General features: G+C 41.3%; 1 protein-coding gene across 7 annotated transcripts in view; it reads left to right on the forward strand.

Moving 5' to 3' along the window:
* BCKDHB (branched chain keto acid dehydrogenase E1 subunit beta) overlaps positions 1-18,991 on the forward strand; it is a 235,411-nt gene that overhangs the window by 25,361 nt on the left and 191,059 nt on the right. For all 7 annotated transcript variants that reach the window (XR_012902584.2, XR_012902582.2, XM_075923808.2 and 4 more), the window contains 2 exons: positions 13,828-13,961; positions 15,429-15,584. Coding sequence is in view for 5 of the 7 variants with exons in the window: in XM_075923808.2 (XP_075779923.2) it covers positions 13,828-13,961; positions 15,429-15,584 (290 nt within the window). In the remaining 2 variants the exon portion in view is untranslated. The remainder of the gene's footprint in view (positions 1-13,827; positions 13,962-15,428; positions 15,585-18,991) is intronic.

Raw genomic sequence — 18,991 nt, forward strand, 5'->3', positions numbered from 1 at the left:
ATCGCTGATATACCTGAATATATATCAAGAATGCAGGAACCCTGACAAGTCATCAGCCACTACGTTCTCCTTTCCTTGGATATGAATGATTTCTGTGTCAAATTCCTATTGGATTAAACTCCAATGAAGTAATTGGTGCCCTTAGTTTGGTGCAGCCACATCAAAGGGGCTTAATCAGTCCTTTTCCCCACACCTGTGCAAAATGAATTTTGTTATGTATACGAATATGGAAGGGATGTGACACTGCAAAACTTGTTGGGGAGTGGTGGTGCTAAAGGATTTGGAGTGAAAAAGGCTGCTCAAAGCTGGGGCAGAGGGTTGGGATGGAGGGGTCTGGCTGGGGGAGTGAGCTCAGATGGGGGCAGTCTGAGCAGTTTAAGGTACAGGTGGCTCTGAGGCTACAGCACAGAGATGAGCCTCCCACCAGCACTCTTCTTCGGCTGTGGGGGAGAGGTAGTTTTCCTGGCTGTGGCAGCTCTCGGACTTTGTTGTGGCTGGGGTAAAGGTGCCTTTAGCTGGGACTGGGAGAGGTCTTATCTTTTCGAAGAAGCTTTTCTGGAAGAGATCTTCTTAAAAAACGTCTTCCGAAAGAGCGCCTCAAAAAGCGTCCACACTGAATGGACACTGTCTCGCATTTAAGCTGTGATTACTATGGATGGAGTGGCCACCAGGGCACCAGTGCTTCTTCCTCTTTCCTCTTCTTTTGAAAGAACTCCCTTTTCCCCGTCAAAACCTGCCTTTCTTCCAAAAGAGCTCTTTCGGAAAATTTTAATCCTCTTCCTATGAGGAAGAAGCCTTTGTCGGAAAACCCCTCTGTTCTTTCAATTTACTTTTGAAAGAACGTAATTGCAGTGTGGACGCAATTGAAGGTTTTTTTTTTCAGAAAATCGGTTGTTTTTCCGAAAAAACTCTGTAGTGTAGACATACCCTGAGCACCTGCACAGCATTTAGTAGATTACTGTGCAATCATTCAGCTTGGACACAATTGCTTAAAATGCACCTTTTTTGTGTAATAAAATAAGTTAGTTGCCTAAGAGCCCAGACAATCACATAGCATTCTTTCTCAAAGACAGCATAACCTTGTTCAATGAGGGTGAGTGTTTGTGCTTAGAGAGGCAAGCAGATTGCCTCTTGTCCTCCACTCTGTCTTGCATCAGTACCAAACCCAAACCGATATAAGATACATCAATACACAACATAAACAGTTAGTTGAAATGAGGGCTGACCAAAATTGGCTCCTTAGAGAGAGCCTGTTTTGAGTTCTGGAAGTCTTTGTCACAGGCTCCTTTCCATAGCATCTGGCCTGGTTTCTCCTTTTTTGTAAGGTCTGCTATGCTAGCCCCAATATCACTAAACCCTTTAGAAACCTTTAGAGATGGTTGATCAGATCAGTAAAGGACTGGATCTGTTTCTTGGTTTGAGGGATAGGCCATCTTATGGGACTGGGATGAACGAACCTATTGCTTACCTTGTGTCCTAGGTAGGATACCTATGAAGCCCCCTCCTGTATTTGGAGACCTTGACCATGATGTTGGCTTCTCTCAGCCTTTGTAAAAGCAATTTGCACATGCTTTGCGTGGTCTTTCCAAGAATTACTGAAAATAGTAAAAAAATGAGTAGTCCTATGGCGCCTTAGAGACTAACAAAAATATATAGGCTCATGAGCATTTGTGGATAAAACCCACTTCAGCGGATAAATATTTAAATTGCTAAGTCATTTATTTTGGCTCTGACAAATATTTCTAAGCTCTGTAGCACCTCATTAACAAGCTTCTGAAAGGTAGCTCCTGAAATTATTAATCCCAAAGCCATTACCTTAAATTTAAATAATCTAGATTAGACTACAGAAGCACATTTTTTTCCCTCTTGGGTATCAGCATCTAATGGAATTTGCCAATAGCCATTAATCAAATTCAATATGCTTATGAATATTGCACCCCGTAACCAGCCTTATAAGTCCTCTCTTTGGGAGTAGCTGTTAGGCTGGGTGATAGCATTTTTTTCCCCTATAATCTAGACACAATCCCCTGGTTTTTAAGTACTGTTATAAGGAGGAGATGCCAAGGGGCTTTTTGACTTGGGGTTTGTCTACATTGGCAAGTTTTGTTGAGGGACAAGTGTTTTGTCAACCAACTTGCATGAGCGTGCACAGTGCAATGTGACTTTTTCACAACCAAACAGACATGTTACTTGACAGACTTCTAGATCCATGGGGAGACGTCTGTCTTTTCCCCTCCCTGTGTTATCAACAAACGTACAATGTGGCTTCCTCGTAGTATTTTGTTGCTGATTGTTGGCTTCTAGGAAGTGACCCACAATTCTCAAAGCAACCCCTCTGGTTAGCAGTTTGAACTCTTCTGCCCTGCAGTCAGGTAAAAAAAGCGTCCACACGCTTGCAAGCTCTGAGGTATAAATCCCATTTCCTGCAGCATAAGCTCCTGGAAACACCCACCTCCCCAATAGGCTGGTTCAGTGTTCAGTGGTCTCATGATGCCCAGGCCTGGCCATTGCACCAAAGATAGCCCTGCTTGGACCGCTGCAGAGCTGTTAGATCTGATCAGCGTATGGGGAGAAGAGTCTGTCCAGTCCCAGCTGTGAGTGACCTCTAGGAACTGGAACATATATGGGGACATTTCTTAATCTTTGTGTGGAAAGGGATATGAGTGGACACAGTACAGTGCAGAGTGAAGATTACCTGTTGTTAGGCCCATAAAGTGAACAGACATGCTGATGCTACACCAAAGACCTGCTGTTTCTGTAAGGAGCTGGATGCTATCCTCAGTTGTGATTACACCTCTGCTGCCAAGAGCCCCGTGGATACTTGGGAGGGTACATGGAAGACTTAACGCAGGGGATGAAATTGTAGATGAAGAGATTGAGGTAGACTAGGGCCAGGGACTCCCTCTAGGGTTGCTCAATGCGTGTGGCAGACAAGAACTGTTTTCCACTGCTAATGGACTTAGCTAGTCTGAGCAGCTGCTTCCTGTGGACCAGAAAGCAGAGGATGAGATGCAGGGTAAGTGACTGTGCAGAGCTGAGGGCATAGGAAACTGGGAGGCTGGCTGTGTTTCTGAGTGCTGAATGTATTTCTGCATAGCTAATTGATATGGCTAACCAGCATGTTGATGCTTGCCATGGTCTCAACGGAATCTTGCAGAGGCTATCAATGTTTCGAGAGGTATTAGTATTTTTTTTTTTTTTTTGCCACAGATTCCATGGCCATACTGCTTTCTCTTTCCCTGTTGCAGTATACTAGACTGTATCATTCATGAACCAATGCAAAACGTAAGTGGACTACATATGGATCAGGGACCAAAGCTGAACATAGGTGGACTACATATGGAGCATGCAAAGGCCACAAGCCTGGAGAAGTTGTGCCCTGGTTTTCTTGATTACCTTGGGCAGGGAGATGTCTGCCAGGGTGTTACCCAGTGGTGGAGAAATGTGGCATAATTACAACTAGGTTCCTTTATAGGGGATTTTTTTAGCCCCTGGCTGGAATTTCTTTTGTCAGCTGCTAGCACCCCCACATCTCACTCATGATTATGGCCCTACCAATTTCACATCCATGAAAAATGCATCACAGTCTGTGAAATAACATCTTCCCTATGAAATCTGATGTCTCCTTGTTCCTGTGAGTGCCCCGTCAAAGGGGGCCACCTACCTCTGCCTGGGCAAGAAAAGGGCAGGACCTGTCCCTTCCTTGCAAAGTGCTCTTGTGGTGGTGGGAGGGAGGGACCAGACTAGACCCATCTCTGCGTCTTGTAACCTCCTGTAGCTGCACAAAGCTCTCTGGCTGCACAGAAGTTCAGCGTTGAAGGCAGCACAAAAGTGATGGTGGCAATCCCATGATCCTTCCCTCCAACAGGTTTCTTATCACCTCCTCCCCCGCCATATCCTTTGGAGTCAGGACCTCATGGTTGCAACAACATGAATTTCAGGTTTAAGCAGCTGAAATCTTGAAATTTACCAATTTTCAAAGCTTATGGCTACAAAATTAGCCATATTATACTATGAATACAGTAGGGCCCTATCCAGGATTAAGATACTTGCTGAGATGTGTTTCTTGCACGGGTCAGCGAGAAAGCAAGTGGAAATGTTGGGAAAGGGGTTTTTAAGTAAAATGGTAACATCAATTCTCATGTTCCGTTTTTTTTTGTCCAAATGAACACATACTTCACTGTGTGCTGGGATGTGAATCTACCCCCACTAGGCCGCTATGTAAACGCTGCAGGTGCCATGCAAATACTTCATGTATGGTAAGGTAAACACCCCCGTGTGCTGTGTTCATTTATACAAGCTCTTACAGAGAGAGTCCCTTTGTATCTGACTAATGTGTCTTTGTCTTTTCAATTCCTGGGCATGTTAGCCCTGCTAGTCCAAAACTAGTTTGGTCGGATTCGTGCAGAGGTCTCTTCAGGGCCAGTGGCTCTTCCACTGTCATGTAACACACCCTTGTGGTTTGTTTGCTGGGAGATGTCTTATTTCAAGTCATTCTTTTCCTGCCTTGAATGTTTACTGAAAGCATTTATCCCTGCAAAGCTATGCCATAAATATCCCAGTAATCAAATCACCATACACTATTTATGAAGTATTGTAGAACAGTGACGCTTCCACCATGTGTGCTTTAATCTCTCACCATATAAAATTGCAAAGAAGTCTACCTTTGATTCTAAGAATATATATTTTTGTTCATAACGAGGGAAAGAATGGCACATCTTATTTTCCCTTTAGCTCTTCATCAACACCTTTTAAAATCTAGTGAGGTGCAGGCTTGTCACAGGATGACAGAAAAGTTTTACCAGCAAAATTCAGATTTCTGTCTCTTTCTTTATGAAAAGGTGGTTCTGTTAGCTAATCAGTAATTACGAATGGAAAACAAAACAAGAAAAAGGCTGGTGCCTGTAAAATAGGTAAATATTTAATTGAGGTTAAATTTAAGCATTCTTAGATATAATTTGTAAACACATTTCACTCCTGCAAAAACAATACTGTATAAATGAACAAGAATAAATGATACATTCTCCCCGATACATTTTTCTGAACAAATTATGATGTTTATTTTTCTAAGGGAATGGAAAGCAGTGACCAAAGTTATGTAAAGTCTACTATAGTCACTCCCTGTGTTACAAACATCCATGCTTACAAATAAAAGCACACCTGCAGCCTAGGGGAGCAGGCAAGAGATCCTGGTGCTGGTGAACAGTGCAAGTGCTAACTGCAGAACTCTGGATGAACAGGGGGCACTCTCACAGCCAGAGGCTGGAGAGATATGGTGCTTTGAAGGGAAATGGCTATTCTCTCCATCCGCCAGCTGCATGGCCACCCGCTCTGCTCCTCCTGAGTTTTCTGGCCCACAACTGCGCTGCTCGCCACCTCCTGGTGAGTGGGGGCTGGGTACAGCCTTCTGGGTGAGGGGCAGGTGGCTTAGGGGATGGAGCTGGTAGCAGGAGCTGGTGGAGAACCCCAAGAGGGTGGTGTCAGTGGCTCAGGTCAGCCCCAGGAGCCAGAGCAGAGCCCACAAAGAGGGGTGGGCAGTGGTTGGGCAGAAGTCCCCTTCAGAATTTCTATCTACCTCCTCTTCAGGAAATAATGACTGATTAAAAGAAAAAAAAAACTCCTACCTACGCTCAGGAAATAAAGTTGACATCTTAACAGTTACTAGATTGCATTTATTCCCATCAGAGAGTTCCAGGGAATTCTGGTCCTGTCAGTGGGCCGAGTGAAGTCCAGATTGTGATCATTCCAAGATTGAATTCTTAACAGACTTCTAGGGGCGCCACTGAGATTTTGGTGTATATGTTTGTGGTGAGGTAGGGACAGCTTTAACTATGATTCCATTCCAGGCATACCTGAAACCTGTTTTTTTTTTTTCCAGGTAATAACTTAGAAATTAGCTGACAGGAACACTGTTCCTAATTCCTATATAAAGAAAGAAAAATGTAACAAACACCAATTAAAGCGATATTTTAAGCTTATTTGCAAATATATTTCCAATCCTAAATCTTGCTGTATCAGTTTTGGAAACTTAACAAGGATATCAGAAACACAAGACTGATACTTTGTATACTATATATTCTAGAGATAAATAAAATCTGCTTAGCTTTGCAATTGTTGTTGTTTTTATATGTCTTATGTTCCACATGATGAAGAAGAGAATGAGAAGGTTAACTTTTTCCAGGAATGCTTAAAAGTAAATAAATTACTGAAAAAAAAAATCACTCAGCAAAAATATTTGCCAGGTTTCTATGGAATCAATAGTCCACAATCACTTAAAATCAGTAGCCCCAAAATACCCCTATCGATTTATTTAAACAATTTTTTTTACTACATTGGTCTATATCTTAAAAAGTACCCTATCTAGAGTATAATTAAATGCTGGATGTTAGAGGCATAGGTTTACAACACACAAATTTTGTCAGCCACATCTTGGTTTGGGTTCATGTGCATTGAATGATTTATTCAAATAATTATGGATAAATACAATGGAACGGAAGAAAGTTCTTAGTGTGTTGCTGTAAGGATTTGAAGAGTAAACATCCCCTTCATGAAATTCACTGACGTTACTCACATTTGTGAATATTAAAGAGTAGGTAAAAAAGAGCTATGATTACTTACCAGCTGGAAGAGAAGGGTAATTCACTTTAGGGGAGACAGCTATAAAATGGTGCTTAGGCAACATTTGTTTGTATCTGCACATGAAAAGGACCAGAAACTCCTCAAAAGCTGTGGTGGTGGGGAAAAAGTCCTAGGATTGAAAAGTGCAGCTGGAACCCTACTGAGGAATTAATGTGTGTGTAACAGTCAATTTGATCCTGCCTGGTAACTTGAGCCAAAGCCCATTATAGTCAAATGAAAGACTCTCGCAGATAAGTAGTAGTACCAAATGGAAGAATAGGTGTCCACCTTGGGGTATTGCCATTTCTCCCCAAAAATTGAAGAGTTAGAAAAAATGGGAAAACTTTCAGTGTAATTTGAGCAATGTTTGTGATGTGCCTCCTTATGTTTGTTTCTTGAAAGCAAGGAAAGATCTCAGGTGGCCATTCTTTAGGTCTGCTTTCTAATGAAGCACTTGAACATCCAAAGCTGTGAGTGTATCTGGGGCAGCAGCAGCCCCCTCCCCTGCTTGAGCAGCCCTAGTGTGTCAAGAGTTTCAGCTTTTTTAAACCTATCAGCACATGAAGATGAGGGCAGATCATGATGAAACCTACAGCAATTGTCTTCTGAACTACACACTGAGCTTCCTTCCCCACGACTCCCTGAGCCTTTATGTTTCAATGAAGTGCTGCAGAAGTTCCCTGTCCTGCTATTGGAGCTGACAGATGATAACTCTGTATTCTTACTGGCAAAACAAAGATTAGCCAGCTAGGGGAAGGGAGTTGGGGGGAGAAGAGTGAGCTACCTTTTCAAGTGTGGCTGAGAGGGGAGAGGAAGGGTAGCATAGGTAGCCTTTGGCTGGCTGGCGAAGGGTGACGAGTGAGCCAGTTGAGGCAAGCAAGCAGTATGATTGCTGCTGTCACCTTTGTGTTTTGCATTTGTTGCAGCAGTTCTGTTCTTGCCAATCAGGAGCTGGAACCAGTGTTTCAGGAGCTCTGATTCTAACCCAGCTGCTCCTGATTTCAGCCAGGAGCCAAACAGGAGTTTTCAGGGGCTGGGCCTGTTGCTCTACTTGATGAGCTGTCTTTCCTCTCACTCTGGTGAGGGGAGGGAGAGGAGTAAGGAAAGCAAGCTGAATGCATTCCTTTCACTACTGGCTAATGAGGGGAGGCAGGACAGGAAACAGTGTCCTCATGTGGTAGGAAATTTAGGAGGCTGCATAGCCCCACCCTTTAAATAGAGCCCATTGGACAAGTGCCTTTTTCATTGGATTTCCGATGATTAGGTACTTTACAGATTAGAAGTTGCTAGGCTCTTGTTTTTCATTTTTGGACTTAATTCATGCCCATATAAATCAGTGAAAATAAGTAAGGAACATGTGTCTGCTCTAATTTTCAGTGTATTTTTTCCAAACCAAAGGAAACAAAAACGTTTGGGTCCTTTGTTATTGGAAATAGCATGATAACAACATGCAGCAGCATACAATTAAAGATGCATAAAGCTTTCCATTCAGACACTTTTCTCTCAATCCTCATCTTTTGCCATTCATAATTTGCAAAAATACTTTTTTTAAAAACTGAAATAGTCAAGTCTGATTCTGCCTGATGGTGAGGAAAGGTTGTGTTTATGTTTTCCTTTTGGGTGAGGGCAACATTAATCATTTATGGGTTCTGAGATATAGTGTGCTGTTGAGGGCTATGTCTACACTGGCGCGTCCTTGCGCCAGAAGAATGCAAATGAGGCTAAGCGTGGAATATCGCCGAGCCTCATTTGCATATCTAATGATCCACCATTTTTGTGGAAGAGGCTCTTGCACCAGAAGGAGTGTCTACACTGCCCCTTCTTGCGCAAGAAAAACCCTCAGCGCAATGCTGTTATTCCTGAAAATAATCAGTGTAACGGCATTGTGCAAGAGGGTTTTTCTTACGCAAGAGGGGCAGTGTTGACAGTTCCTTCTGGCACAAGAGCCTCTTCTGCAAAAATGGTGGCTCATTAGATATGCAAATGAAGCTCGGCGATATTCCACTCTTAGCCTCATTTACATACTTCTGGTGCAACAACCCACCAGCGTAGATGTAGCCATACTGTTTTAAAGAGTACAAGGAAATTTCCATCAGGCTGAGCCTTCTCTGGTCTATGTATAAAAGTTCAGGTCTGTATTCTGGTAAGGAACAGAGTAGTTGGTTTAAAAATAATTACATTTAATCAGCTGGTGTGTTTTTCTGTGAAATTTTCAAGCTCTTGAAGTTTACCTTGTTAATACTTCTTCCAGATAAACCTGTTCACTTTTTGACATGTATACCTAGTCCTGTTTACACATGACTGGGGAGGGGGAATTACCAATTTTCATGCAGCTTTGTTTGTCATATTATTTCCTTCACTTCTTGGAAAAGGGCACCAGGCTGTTCAGACGGCTGAAGCTAGGGCTATGTATAAAGCTAGGCAGGTTAATTGAAATTGACAGCACCATAATGCCTTCCTCAGAGAGTGACGCACATGGTTTCCAATAACGTAGAGATACGGCTTTCACCTATAGGCAGAAGTCAGCCTGAAGAGTTTCTGTGCCCTTGTTTTGGGCTGTTTGGTTGACGCAGGCAACAGGAACAGATATTCTTTAGGAAACATCTCATTTCCATAGAAATGAACAAAGATATAAAAAGGCAATGTGTCTATAGCTTTTTGGTCTATTTGACTTGAAATTTCAGCTGCTGAGTAAATGGCTTACAAGGGGCAATGCAAATAACCATCTCTCTTGCCAGAATTACAACCCCGCTTTCCTGTTTCAAACAATATAAACTAAAGATTCTGTATGTTTAACAGAATCTAATAGTGGGAAGTCTCTTCATGATATTTATCATGTAGATAGATGTAAATGGATGTAGTTCTGGGGATTTGGTTTGCTATTGTGTTTAAATCTTAATCCTGTTTTACTGTGAAATTCATTTTTTGTTACAGCTCAGTGAAATGAATATTTCTTATACAATTTTAAAGGATAATTTTCATCATAGTTCATCTATTTACGGTCTTTCCCAATGTGTTATCCTGTGAATTGTTTTAGACTATACTCTCTATTCCATCTCCCCAATCATACATGAAGATATTAAATTATCTTATTCAGAATGGAGTCCAGTGAGACGTCACATGGAGACCAATCTTAACTTGATACTGAACTACTACTAATTATTCTTAATTTTTTTTTCCTTTGGTAGGCACTTAAGTACTCACTCAGCCCCATTCAATCCATATGGCTACTCTCCTAAACTAAGCCAGCACACACATTCTCTGTGTCACAATTACACACAATCATTGCCACATACTCTCCCAGTCACTGTGCCACATGCATACGGCTGCCCACATTCTCCTGTAACTGTGCTGCACAAACTCAGTCTGTGTCACAGAATCTCTCTCATATACAAAGTAACTCTCACACACAAACACTGTTTTTCTCTGTAGCCTCAGCTTCCCCTCTCCTTCTACGAAAGGCCCCACCCATTCCGGTAGGCTATGACCAAGGACCAAAATTTGTGAAGTTGGCCCCCCCTTAAAAATTATTGCCCACTCCTGCAATAACATTTCATTACCTCAGCGTTCAAGTGATTTGTAACCAAACACAGCAACCAAGCAAAATGATTACGTAGGCAACACAGAAAGTAACTAATTGAGAACTATGGGCATGTTTGGGAAATTCAGGGGAGGTATACACTGCTCCAGACGGGTCTCTGAGGAAATCTGTCTTTTTCCTACTCTCAGTGGTTTTGGATAAAGCATCTTATTAATATTATCTGTGGTTTTCCTTACATTTTGCTCTTTTCTCCCTATTGGAACGCAAAGACATATGTTTACACCCCTCAGAATGTGTGTACAAGAGCATGACCTTGATGTAGAACTTACCCTCTCACCCTTTTTCATTGTTCTTTCTCTTACACATGTTATGCCCTTCTATATTCAGAAAGCCTTTGACAAGGCTGCTCATGAAAGGCTCTTAAGCAAAGTAAACAGTCAGGCAGAAGGAAGGTCCTCTCAGATCAGTAAGTGGTTAAACACTGAAAAAAATTGCTAGGAATAAAGTTCTACTTTCAGAATGGAGAAAGATAAATAGTGGTGCATATCTGTACCAGAACCAATGCTATTCAACATATTCATATATGATCTAGAAAAAGGAGTAAACAGTGGCAATATTTGCAAAGTAAATTTGCAAGACTATTCTGAGTAATTTTTTAAATCCAAAGCAGATTACCAGGAGTTACAAAGAATCTCCTAAAACTGTGTGACTGGGCAACAAAGTGGCAGATGAATACCAAGTAGTGCACGTTTGAAAATATAAATCCCAATTACACATACAAAATGATGGAATCTAAATTAACTTTATCTCAGAAGAAAGAGATCTTGAAGTAATTGTAGATAGCACTCTATATGCATCTGCTCAATATGCAGTGGCAGTCAAAAAAGCTAAGAATTTTAGGAAAAATTAAGAAGGGCATAGATAGACATTAAACATCTTAATGCCACTATATAAATCCATGGTACGTTCAGATCTTGAACTCTATATGCAATTTTTGTTGCCCCATCTTAAAGATATATATTTGAATTGTAAGGGATACAGAGAAGGGCAACAATGGTGATTTTGGGATATGGAAAAGCTTCCATATGGGGAAAGATTAAAAGAACAACTTTTCAGTTAAGAAAAGAGATGACTAAGGGGAAGATATGATAGAAGTCTAGAAAATCATAAATGAGTAGAGAAAATGAAAAAGGAAGTGTGTACCCCTTCAGGTAACGGACAATTAAGGGTCAACAAATGAAATTAATTGGCAGCAGGTTTAAACATAAGGAAATACTACTTTATACAGTGTTCAATCAACTTTTGAAACTCATTGCCAGGGGATGATATTATGGCCAAATTATAGCTGGCTTCAGAAAAGAATTAGATTAGTTCATGGAGGATAGATTCATGAATGCCTGTTGGCTGAGATGGACAGAGCTCAAACCCAATGCTCTTAGTGAAAGAAGCTGGGAGTGGCAACAAGGGCACACTTGAAAATTGCCTCATCCTGTAAATTCCCTTTGAAGTATCTGGTATTGGCCACTATTGGAAGGATAGATGAGAGGATAGATGGACCATTGTTTTGAATTGGTCTGGGCGTTGTTATATTTGTGTATGGAGTGTCAACATAAGCGCTGTCCAACCATCCACTATCTCTCTGCTGTTAGCTAAATTGTTCAGTTCATCATATATATAGTAGCCCAATGTCTGTGACTCTGTAACACTGTATCGTTATGTCTTGCCTCTGGGGGGCGCTGTTGCCTCTCACCGTGGTGCTTAGCTGACTTCTGTGCTGCTCAGCCGGGCCACCGCGTGGGAGCAAGTGGCACAAATGACCGTTTGTGCTCCATGGTCCACCCGAGTGAGAGGCAGGAGGAGGAAGAGAAAGAGAGAGACAGAGAGAGAGGCAGGAGGCAGAGGAGAGCTGAGAGAGAGAGGGGGAGAGGCAGTAGAAGGAGGAGTGAGAGAGAAAGAGACACAGAGTGAGAGACCGGAGGCTCAGGAGAAAAGACCGATGTGCAGGAGAGACCTGAAAATCCCATCTTATGACGGGCTAATTGGCTAGTGTATTAAGATTTCTAGTTCTTCCTAATTTGGCATATTTCTTGAGTTCATCTGTTAGAGAAACATCTCAAATTTGTGTTAATGCTACTCCTACCTCTTACTGCCTGTTTTATCTTGGTGCTTATTATATTTCTCAGTTGGTGAGAGTTTTGCTACACCTCAATTAGTGGTTATATATTCAGTGTCCAAGATGGAGGAACCTGTCTCAAATGGAATAGCAAGGTGAAGAGTATTGAAGATGTCATAATATTTTAAAACTTTTCGGAATTACTCTGTAAAAGAAGAGGACAATGACAATCACCTCATTTATGATCTGAAATCACCTGGAGTTATAGGTGTCTAGCTCCTTTTAGGATCTGTATTGCAGGAATAGTGATGTCTCTGGTTTAATCTCTTGGCAAGAACTTTTCTAAAAATCAAAAAAGAAAAATGTATTGTGAGGAAAGATAAAGTAGTAGAGACATGCCCCACCCGAACCCCAGAATCTGAAAACTCTCCTAATTTTGAAGTTCAGATGTGGAAATGGATGACAGGAGAGGGATCTGACGTTTATCAGCCTGTCTGTATCAGTTGTTTGTTTTCCACTCCTGGCACTCAGGTTTCTGCCCTTCTTCGTCTGGTACAGGGTATCAGAAAGCCAAAGAGATCTACACGGGCAGTGGGAAGGAAGAGGCCATTTGGGGATTTTGTGTTCGATGATGAAACTTACTACTTAGTTACAATTTTTATTAAAGATTTTTATCTATATTTAGCCAATCTGCAGAGTTACAACTGCTGCTAACAGTGTTGGCCAGCATAAGAACCCATCTATCTTGTTGTGCTCTCCATTACTAGATGACTAAAAGTGTGTGGTGGGAGTGGGGTTTTTTATGGGTATAGAAGAGGGTATTGAATGAGGAGCGGGAAAGGGGCCTTCTACATCAGCTCATGAAGGGAATTTTCTTCATGGGGCAGTTTGCAGGAAAGTATAAAGATGAGAGCACTGGACAAGTTTTACATCATTGGGTAGGGGAAATGCAACAGAGAATGAAAGTGTCCAATTAGGAAGGGCCATAGTTGAGAAGATCCCTGAGTATAGTAGTTTGAACTTGATGCAGTAGATAAGTCTATTTCTGCCAAGCATGTCCAGGCACAATATCACCACTTGGTCATTACACCTGTTCTCCACTCGGTGGTTTGACTTTTGTACTCTAGGAGTTTGGATTCTATTAATCAGTTCACCAGGATTTAGACTGTGGCCTCTCCCTTTTATAATTTGACCTTTGTCAAAGGCAGCAACTCAATATGTGAGGGGTTGTGCTCATGCAATTAGAGCATTGGTTTGGAAATTAGTTCTGGTTTATGTGCTTAGCTCTTTCATGCTGAATTTGGGCACATGGCTTTAATTTTTGTTGTTGAATGAGGATAATAATAATTCCTTTCATTATAGGTACATTTGCGAGGCTTAACTAATGTTTTTTAAATGCGTTGTGAGCTCCTACTATAGGTGTATGCAAGCCGTCCACAGAGATTGACAAGTGTATGACTATTAGGCATATTGTAAATTGTATACTTCTGGGGACAAAAGATGAATTGTTTTCTTTTTACAGTTTGGTATATTAAAGGAGCTCTTTGTTTTACAGGCAAAGACAGAGTTTTCAATACCCCTTTGTGTGAACAAGGAATTGTTGGATTTGGTATTGGAGTTGCAGTTGCTGGAGCTACAGCTATTGCAGAAATTCAATTTGCAGACTACATTTTCCCAGCATTTGATCAGGTTAGTACCTATCACAGGTTGTTTAAGGAAGTAAAAGGAAACAAATTGCCTATTGAGAATGGCTTTTCTGGTGAATTTAAATATAATCAGCTGAATCAAGTTTTATGCTCTGATTTTTGCATACATTTCCACAATGATGAGTGTTACTAATGTTTAAAGCTAAGATTTAGTCACGGGTATTTTTAGAAAAAGTCATGGACAGGTCACAGGGAACAGACAAAAATTCAGATAATATGACCTGGCCATGACTTTTATAAAAAATACTCGTGACAAAATCTTAGCTGCTCCAGGGTTCTTCTTCCACCCTCCAGGCTGCTGCAGCTCTGGGCTAGCTGGTGCAGCTGGCTTTGAGGGTGGTTCCAGGAGTGGCTGGTGCACTTGGCTGTGGGATCATGCCACCTGATGGGCTGGCTCTGATGCCAATTGCTGTGATGGCACTGAGGCCAGTCATACTGGCTGCTATAGCTGCAGAATTTTACAGAAGTAGTAGAAAGACAGAATCCATGACTTCTGAAACTTCCATGATAAACTTGGAGCCTTACTAATATTTGTGTATACTTTAATCAGAAATGTACAAAATCAGGCTAAAAGTTAAACTTAGCTTGTAGGGCAAGACGTCCTGAATTTAGACTTAGCATGATACAGTACATAAGACATGAGAGTGGAAACAGGAATATTTGGGCTGCATTTCCAGTTTGTCACTGTCTTGTTCTAACACATCTCTGGAAGCAGTGTAATGGTTCTTTATCAGGGAAAGCCTGGCTACAGCTTTGTTAGATGGCAGGGCTAACTGGAATATCATTCTTTTGTGGGAGAGGGCAAAGGGACCTGTCCTCCTTAGCATATTGTGTAATTGGAACTACAGTAAAACTCCATTGGTCCGGCATCCAATGCTCTGCACTCCTGATGGTCTGGCACCATCAGGAACCTGGAAGTGCTCTGGCTGCCGGACAATTGGAGCTGCTCTGCACCCGGCTTCCCCGATTCAGCCGCTGCTGAAACTGACCAGCAGCTGAATTGGGGAAGCCGGAGGCAGAGCAGCTGGGGTGCTGCCGGGTTGGTCCCGTAGTGCTGCCCCTCGGCGCTGTGGGACCAACCTGGCAGCACCCGAGCTGCTCTACTCCAGGCGTCCCGGATTCAGCCGCTGTTGAAACTGACCAGCAGCGGCTGAATAGGGATGCCTGGGGCAGAGCCAGACTATTGGAAGGGGAGGCTATGAAGGGGGTGGGGTGGCATCCCCCCCCACCTCAGACCCGTCATAGCCCCCTCTTCCGATAGTCCGGCATATTTGATAATCCGGCACCCCCTGGGTCCTAAAGGTGCCAAATTATCGGAAGTTTACTGTAAATAGCATTTTGGGAGTAATGATGTGTGTATTATAGCAGGATGATTATACCTAGCTTGTGGTAATAGAATGAATATTTATAATGTGTATGAAGGATTTTTAAATAATTTTCTCTTTTTTAGATTGTTAATGAAGCAGCAAAATATCGATATCGCTCTGGAGATCTTTTTAACTGCGGAAGTCTCACGATAAGAGCACCATGGGGTTGCGTAGGTCATGGTGCGCTTTATCATTCTCAAAGTCCAGAAGCTTTTTTTGCTCATTGTCCAGGAATAAAGGTATAATAATCTTCATGTTTAACTTTGTGTGAGGCATAAAAGAGCGAAAACCTGACTAAGTGCATATTTCCAATAATGTGCTCTAATTCAAATCAATGTTGCAGTGATAAGATATCACCATTTCTAGCTTTCCCTTTCTCTCAAGTTAACTTTTTTATGTATGGATTCATACTGTTGGGTTACAAGCCTTTAACACAGAGAGTTTTTCATTGCTTGATGAATTGAAAGACTTCTAAAGCAAAAGAAGTATTTTTATGTCATTTTTAAAAAACCACAACTGTTCTTCGTTTTCACTGGTGTACAGAGCTAAACCTAACATGGCTTTTATATCTTATGAGTGTCAGATTAGGTATTTTTTTCTTGGTGGGAACCTTTCCCCCATATCTTGTCTCCTTCACCTAAATTTTTTTTATTATATAGAGCTGGTTTAAGGCAGGAATGCATTTTATTTTTGTATCTAGGATGTAATTATGATATCCCAAGAAATAATGTCTCTGGCTCACATTTGACACAGCTCCAAAACAGAAGCACATAATAGGGATGTGAAGGACTAGTTGACTAGTCGCTCTCTCTCCCCCCTGCCCCCCCCGGGCTGTTACTACACTTCAACGGCAGAGGCACCCTATCGACTAATGGAATAGTCGATACATTTTGCATCGACTTTTCTATTAGTCAGTTGATATTTAACATCCTTAGCATGTAAAAATGTTGCTATAGCAGTTTTCATTGAGAATGTTTGAGGAGAAGACTCAGGTGCTTCATGACCTCTGCATTCTTATTATTTCATGACTGAGACAGGGAGCTGGGTATTGATTTGTTTTGTTTTGTTGGTAGGGAGAATGAAGCATCGAATGTGTTGGTGAGAAAAGTTTCTCTGAAAGCGTAGATCTGGGAATTAACAGTACTGTAACATTGAACAAAAGACAAACAGCAAAACAAGCATCAGCTTAAGATAACTATTCTAAAAATAATGCAGTACTGAAAATGAATACGATATTTTTAACTTCAGATAGGGAGGACAGGGACATTTTAGGAAGTCAAAGGAAGAAAATCAGCATTGTGTCCAACTCAAGGTGTGATGTTGCTTCCATCCAAGATGAACAATTGAATATAGCCATCCTCATTTTTCCCTCAACCTGCAAGCGTCTTTCTGTTTTGAAGGATCAGTAGTTTGAACAACCTGGCATTTTCAGTGATATTACTTTCAAACCACTGCTTTTGTCATTCCAGACTGATTCCTGTTACATGACCATGTGTGTTCTTTTCCACGTATCAGTAGCCTTTTATCAAAGTAGAAGATGAACCTTCAAAATGTAGAGATTATTTTAAAGATTATTGGGAACCCCTCCCTAAGAATATCTTATTTGGAGAATTGGGTTCATAGGAATAACAGATTATTTATGCTGATCTAAAGAAAAGGAAATCATAACCTGCCCTTATTTAAGGAGTGGGGTGCAATGAGGCAAATTCTTCCAGAATGTAAAAAAAATGGTACCGATCAAAACTGTGTATATATAGAAAATAAGAGTTGCAGCTAACAGTAGAAGACTGATACAATAAAAGAGATTTCTGCATTCACTTTGTCTGTGCACTTTTTTAAAGCTTTCTTGACAATGACTTCAGAGAAGGAACAGGTGAGGTATGTGTAGTCAGCCTTATTGGTGGTATCATGCTTTCCCAAAGAAAGCTCGAGAGATTTTAAAAACTTGTAAAAGAGCAAAAAGTTGGTCTCTGAAAATGGTGGTTATATCGAGTTAACCTATAGATTTTCTTCACCTTAGGGAGCAAAACATAATACCTTTTGCAAAGCAGAACAAATTACCCTGCAAAAGAACACCGTTGAATTAAATAGAACGACGAGAAGTCCTTATAGACTAGGGTATGTCTTCACAGCAAAGTTATTTTGAAATAACAGCTGTTATTTCAAAATAACTTTACCAGCGTCTACACAGCCCAACCAATATTTCAAAATTAAATTGAAAAAGCAGAGGGCTTATTTCGAAACTGGTAAACCTCATTCCACAAGGAAAAGTGCCAATTTTGAAATCACTATTTTGAAATAAGTGCTGTGTAGATGCTCATTTCAAAATAAGGGGCCTCCAGCCCTTCCCAGGGTGCCCTGGTGGCCACTCTGGGCCCAACCAAGAAAACTCCTCTCCCTCCCCCTGCTCCCCGGAGGCTTTAAAGGGGTAGACTCTGGCCACAGTGTCAGCTCCAAGCCTGCCAGCCCAGAGCCAGCAGTCGCTGCATGAGCAACTAGCATGAGCCTAGCATGAGCCAGGCAGCCAGTGCCAGCCAGGACCTGATGCCCTGCCAGAACCCATTCCGGCCAGCCTTAAATGCGATTCAGCGTCCTATAAGTGTGGATACTCTATTTCAAAATAGCAAAATGCTATTTTTAAATGCATTTTGTGTCTAGACACTTTATTTTGAAATAAGGTATTTCGAAATAACTATTTCGAAATAGCTTATTTAGAAATAACGCTGTAGTGTAGACATAAACCCAGAGATTATTTCAAATTTACGAAGTTTGACTTCTGGTAACCTGAATTTACAAATTTGAAATTCTGTGTTCTCACTATGGGGAAGAATCGAATGTAGTCCAAGGTAGGCTCCATTAATGTGGATGTGCTACCACTGACTCAGAGCCCCAGGAAACACTGTGGGGAGCTGTTGGAGGTCTCCTGGAGGCCAATTAGTTTAAATTAGGAGCACTGGAGTGTCCACACTAACGTTATTTTGGACTTATAAGTTAAGGCTGAATTTGCACAAGCAGTCATAATTTTGGTATTTACAATTTTTTTTTTTTTTTTTTTTTTTGCACAATAGGGACTAATTTTTTTTCATAAAATGTGGCAACACTGTGCTCCCTGTTTTCTCCTTGGTAGCTTCATGCTGGGTGGACACCAGCGGAGAGAACATTAAAAACAGAGAGCATAGATGGTAGTGGTGTTTGGAGGAATATCGAAGATCCTTCCAGTTCACTATAACACTATACTGCTGTAATTGCATGAGGGCAGATCTTCAAAGTTAGGTGCCTGAGTTGCAGAACTGCAGTTGCACATATCTAATGTATGTATCCAGATATCAGAATGAACTTATGAATCAATTGTGTATGCAAATTAGCTGGTTTGATAAGGTACCTATTAGGTTGTGTGCATATGCAAATAAATGACTTGTGAGCATGTGACTGTTGGGTATGTACACACCTATATGCTGTACTAATTGATTTCTCAACCATGTTTTTACAAATGAGAGAGACAAGGTATACAGTTCTCAGAGTACATGGTATTTATTCAGCTCTTGTTATCCTTGCATGGATGTTCAGAGGAAGGTTTATAAGAATGGATGGTTGGGAGTCAGAAAGGGGAAGAATACCTTTTGGGTGGTAGAGCTTATAGGATTTG

The sequence above is a fragment of the Pelodiscus sinensis genome, chromosome 3 (assembly GCF_052426305.1).
Source record: "Pelodiscus sinensis isolate ZL-2025 chromosome 3, ASM5242630v1, whole genome shotgun sequence".
Classification (NCBI taxonomy): Eukaryota; Metazoa; Chordata; order Testudines; family Trionychidae; genus Pelodiscus; species Pelodiscus sinensis.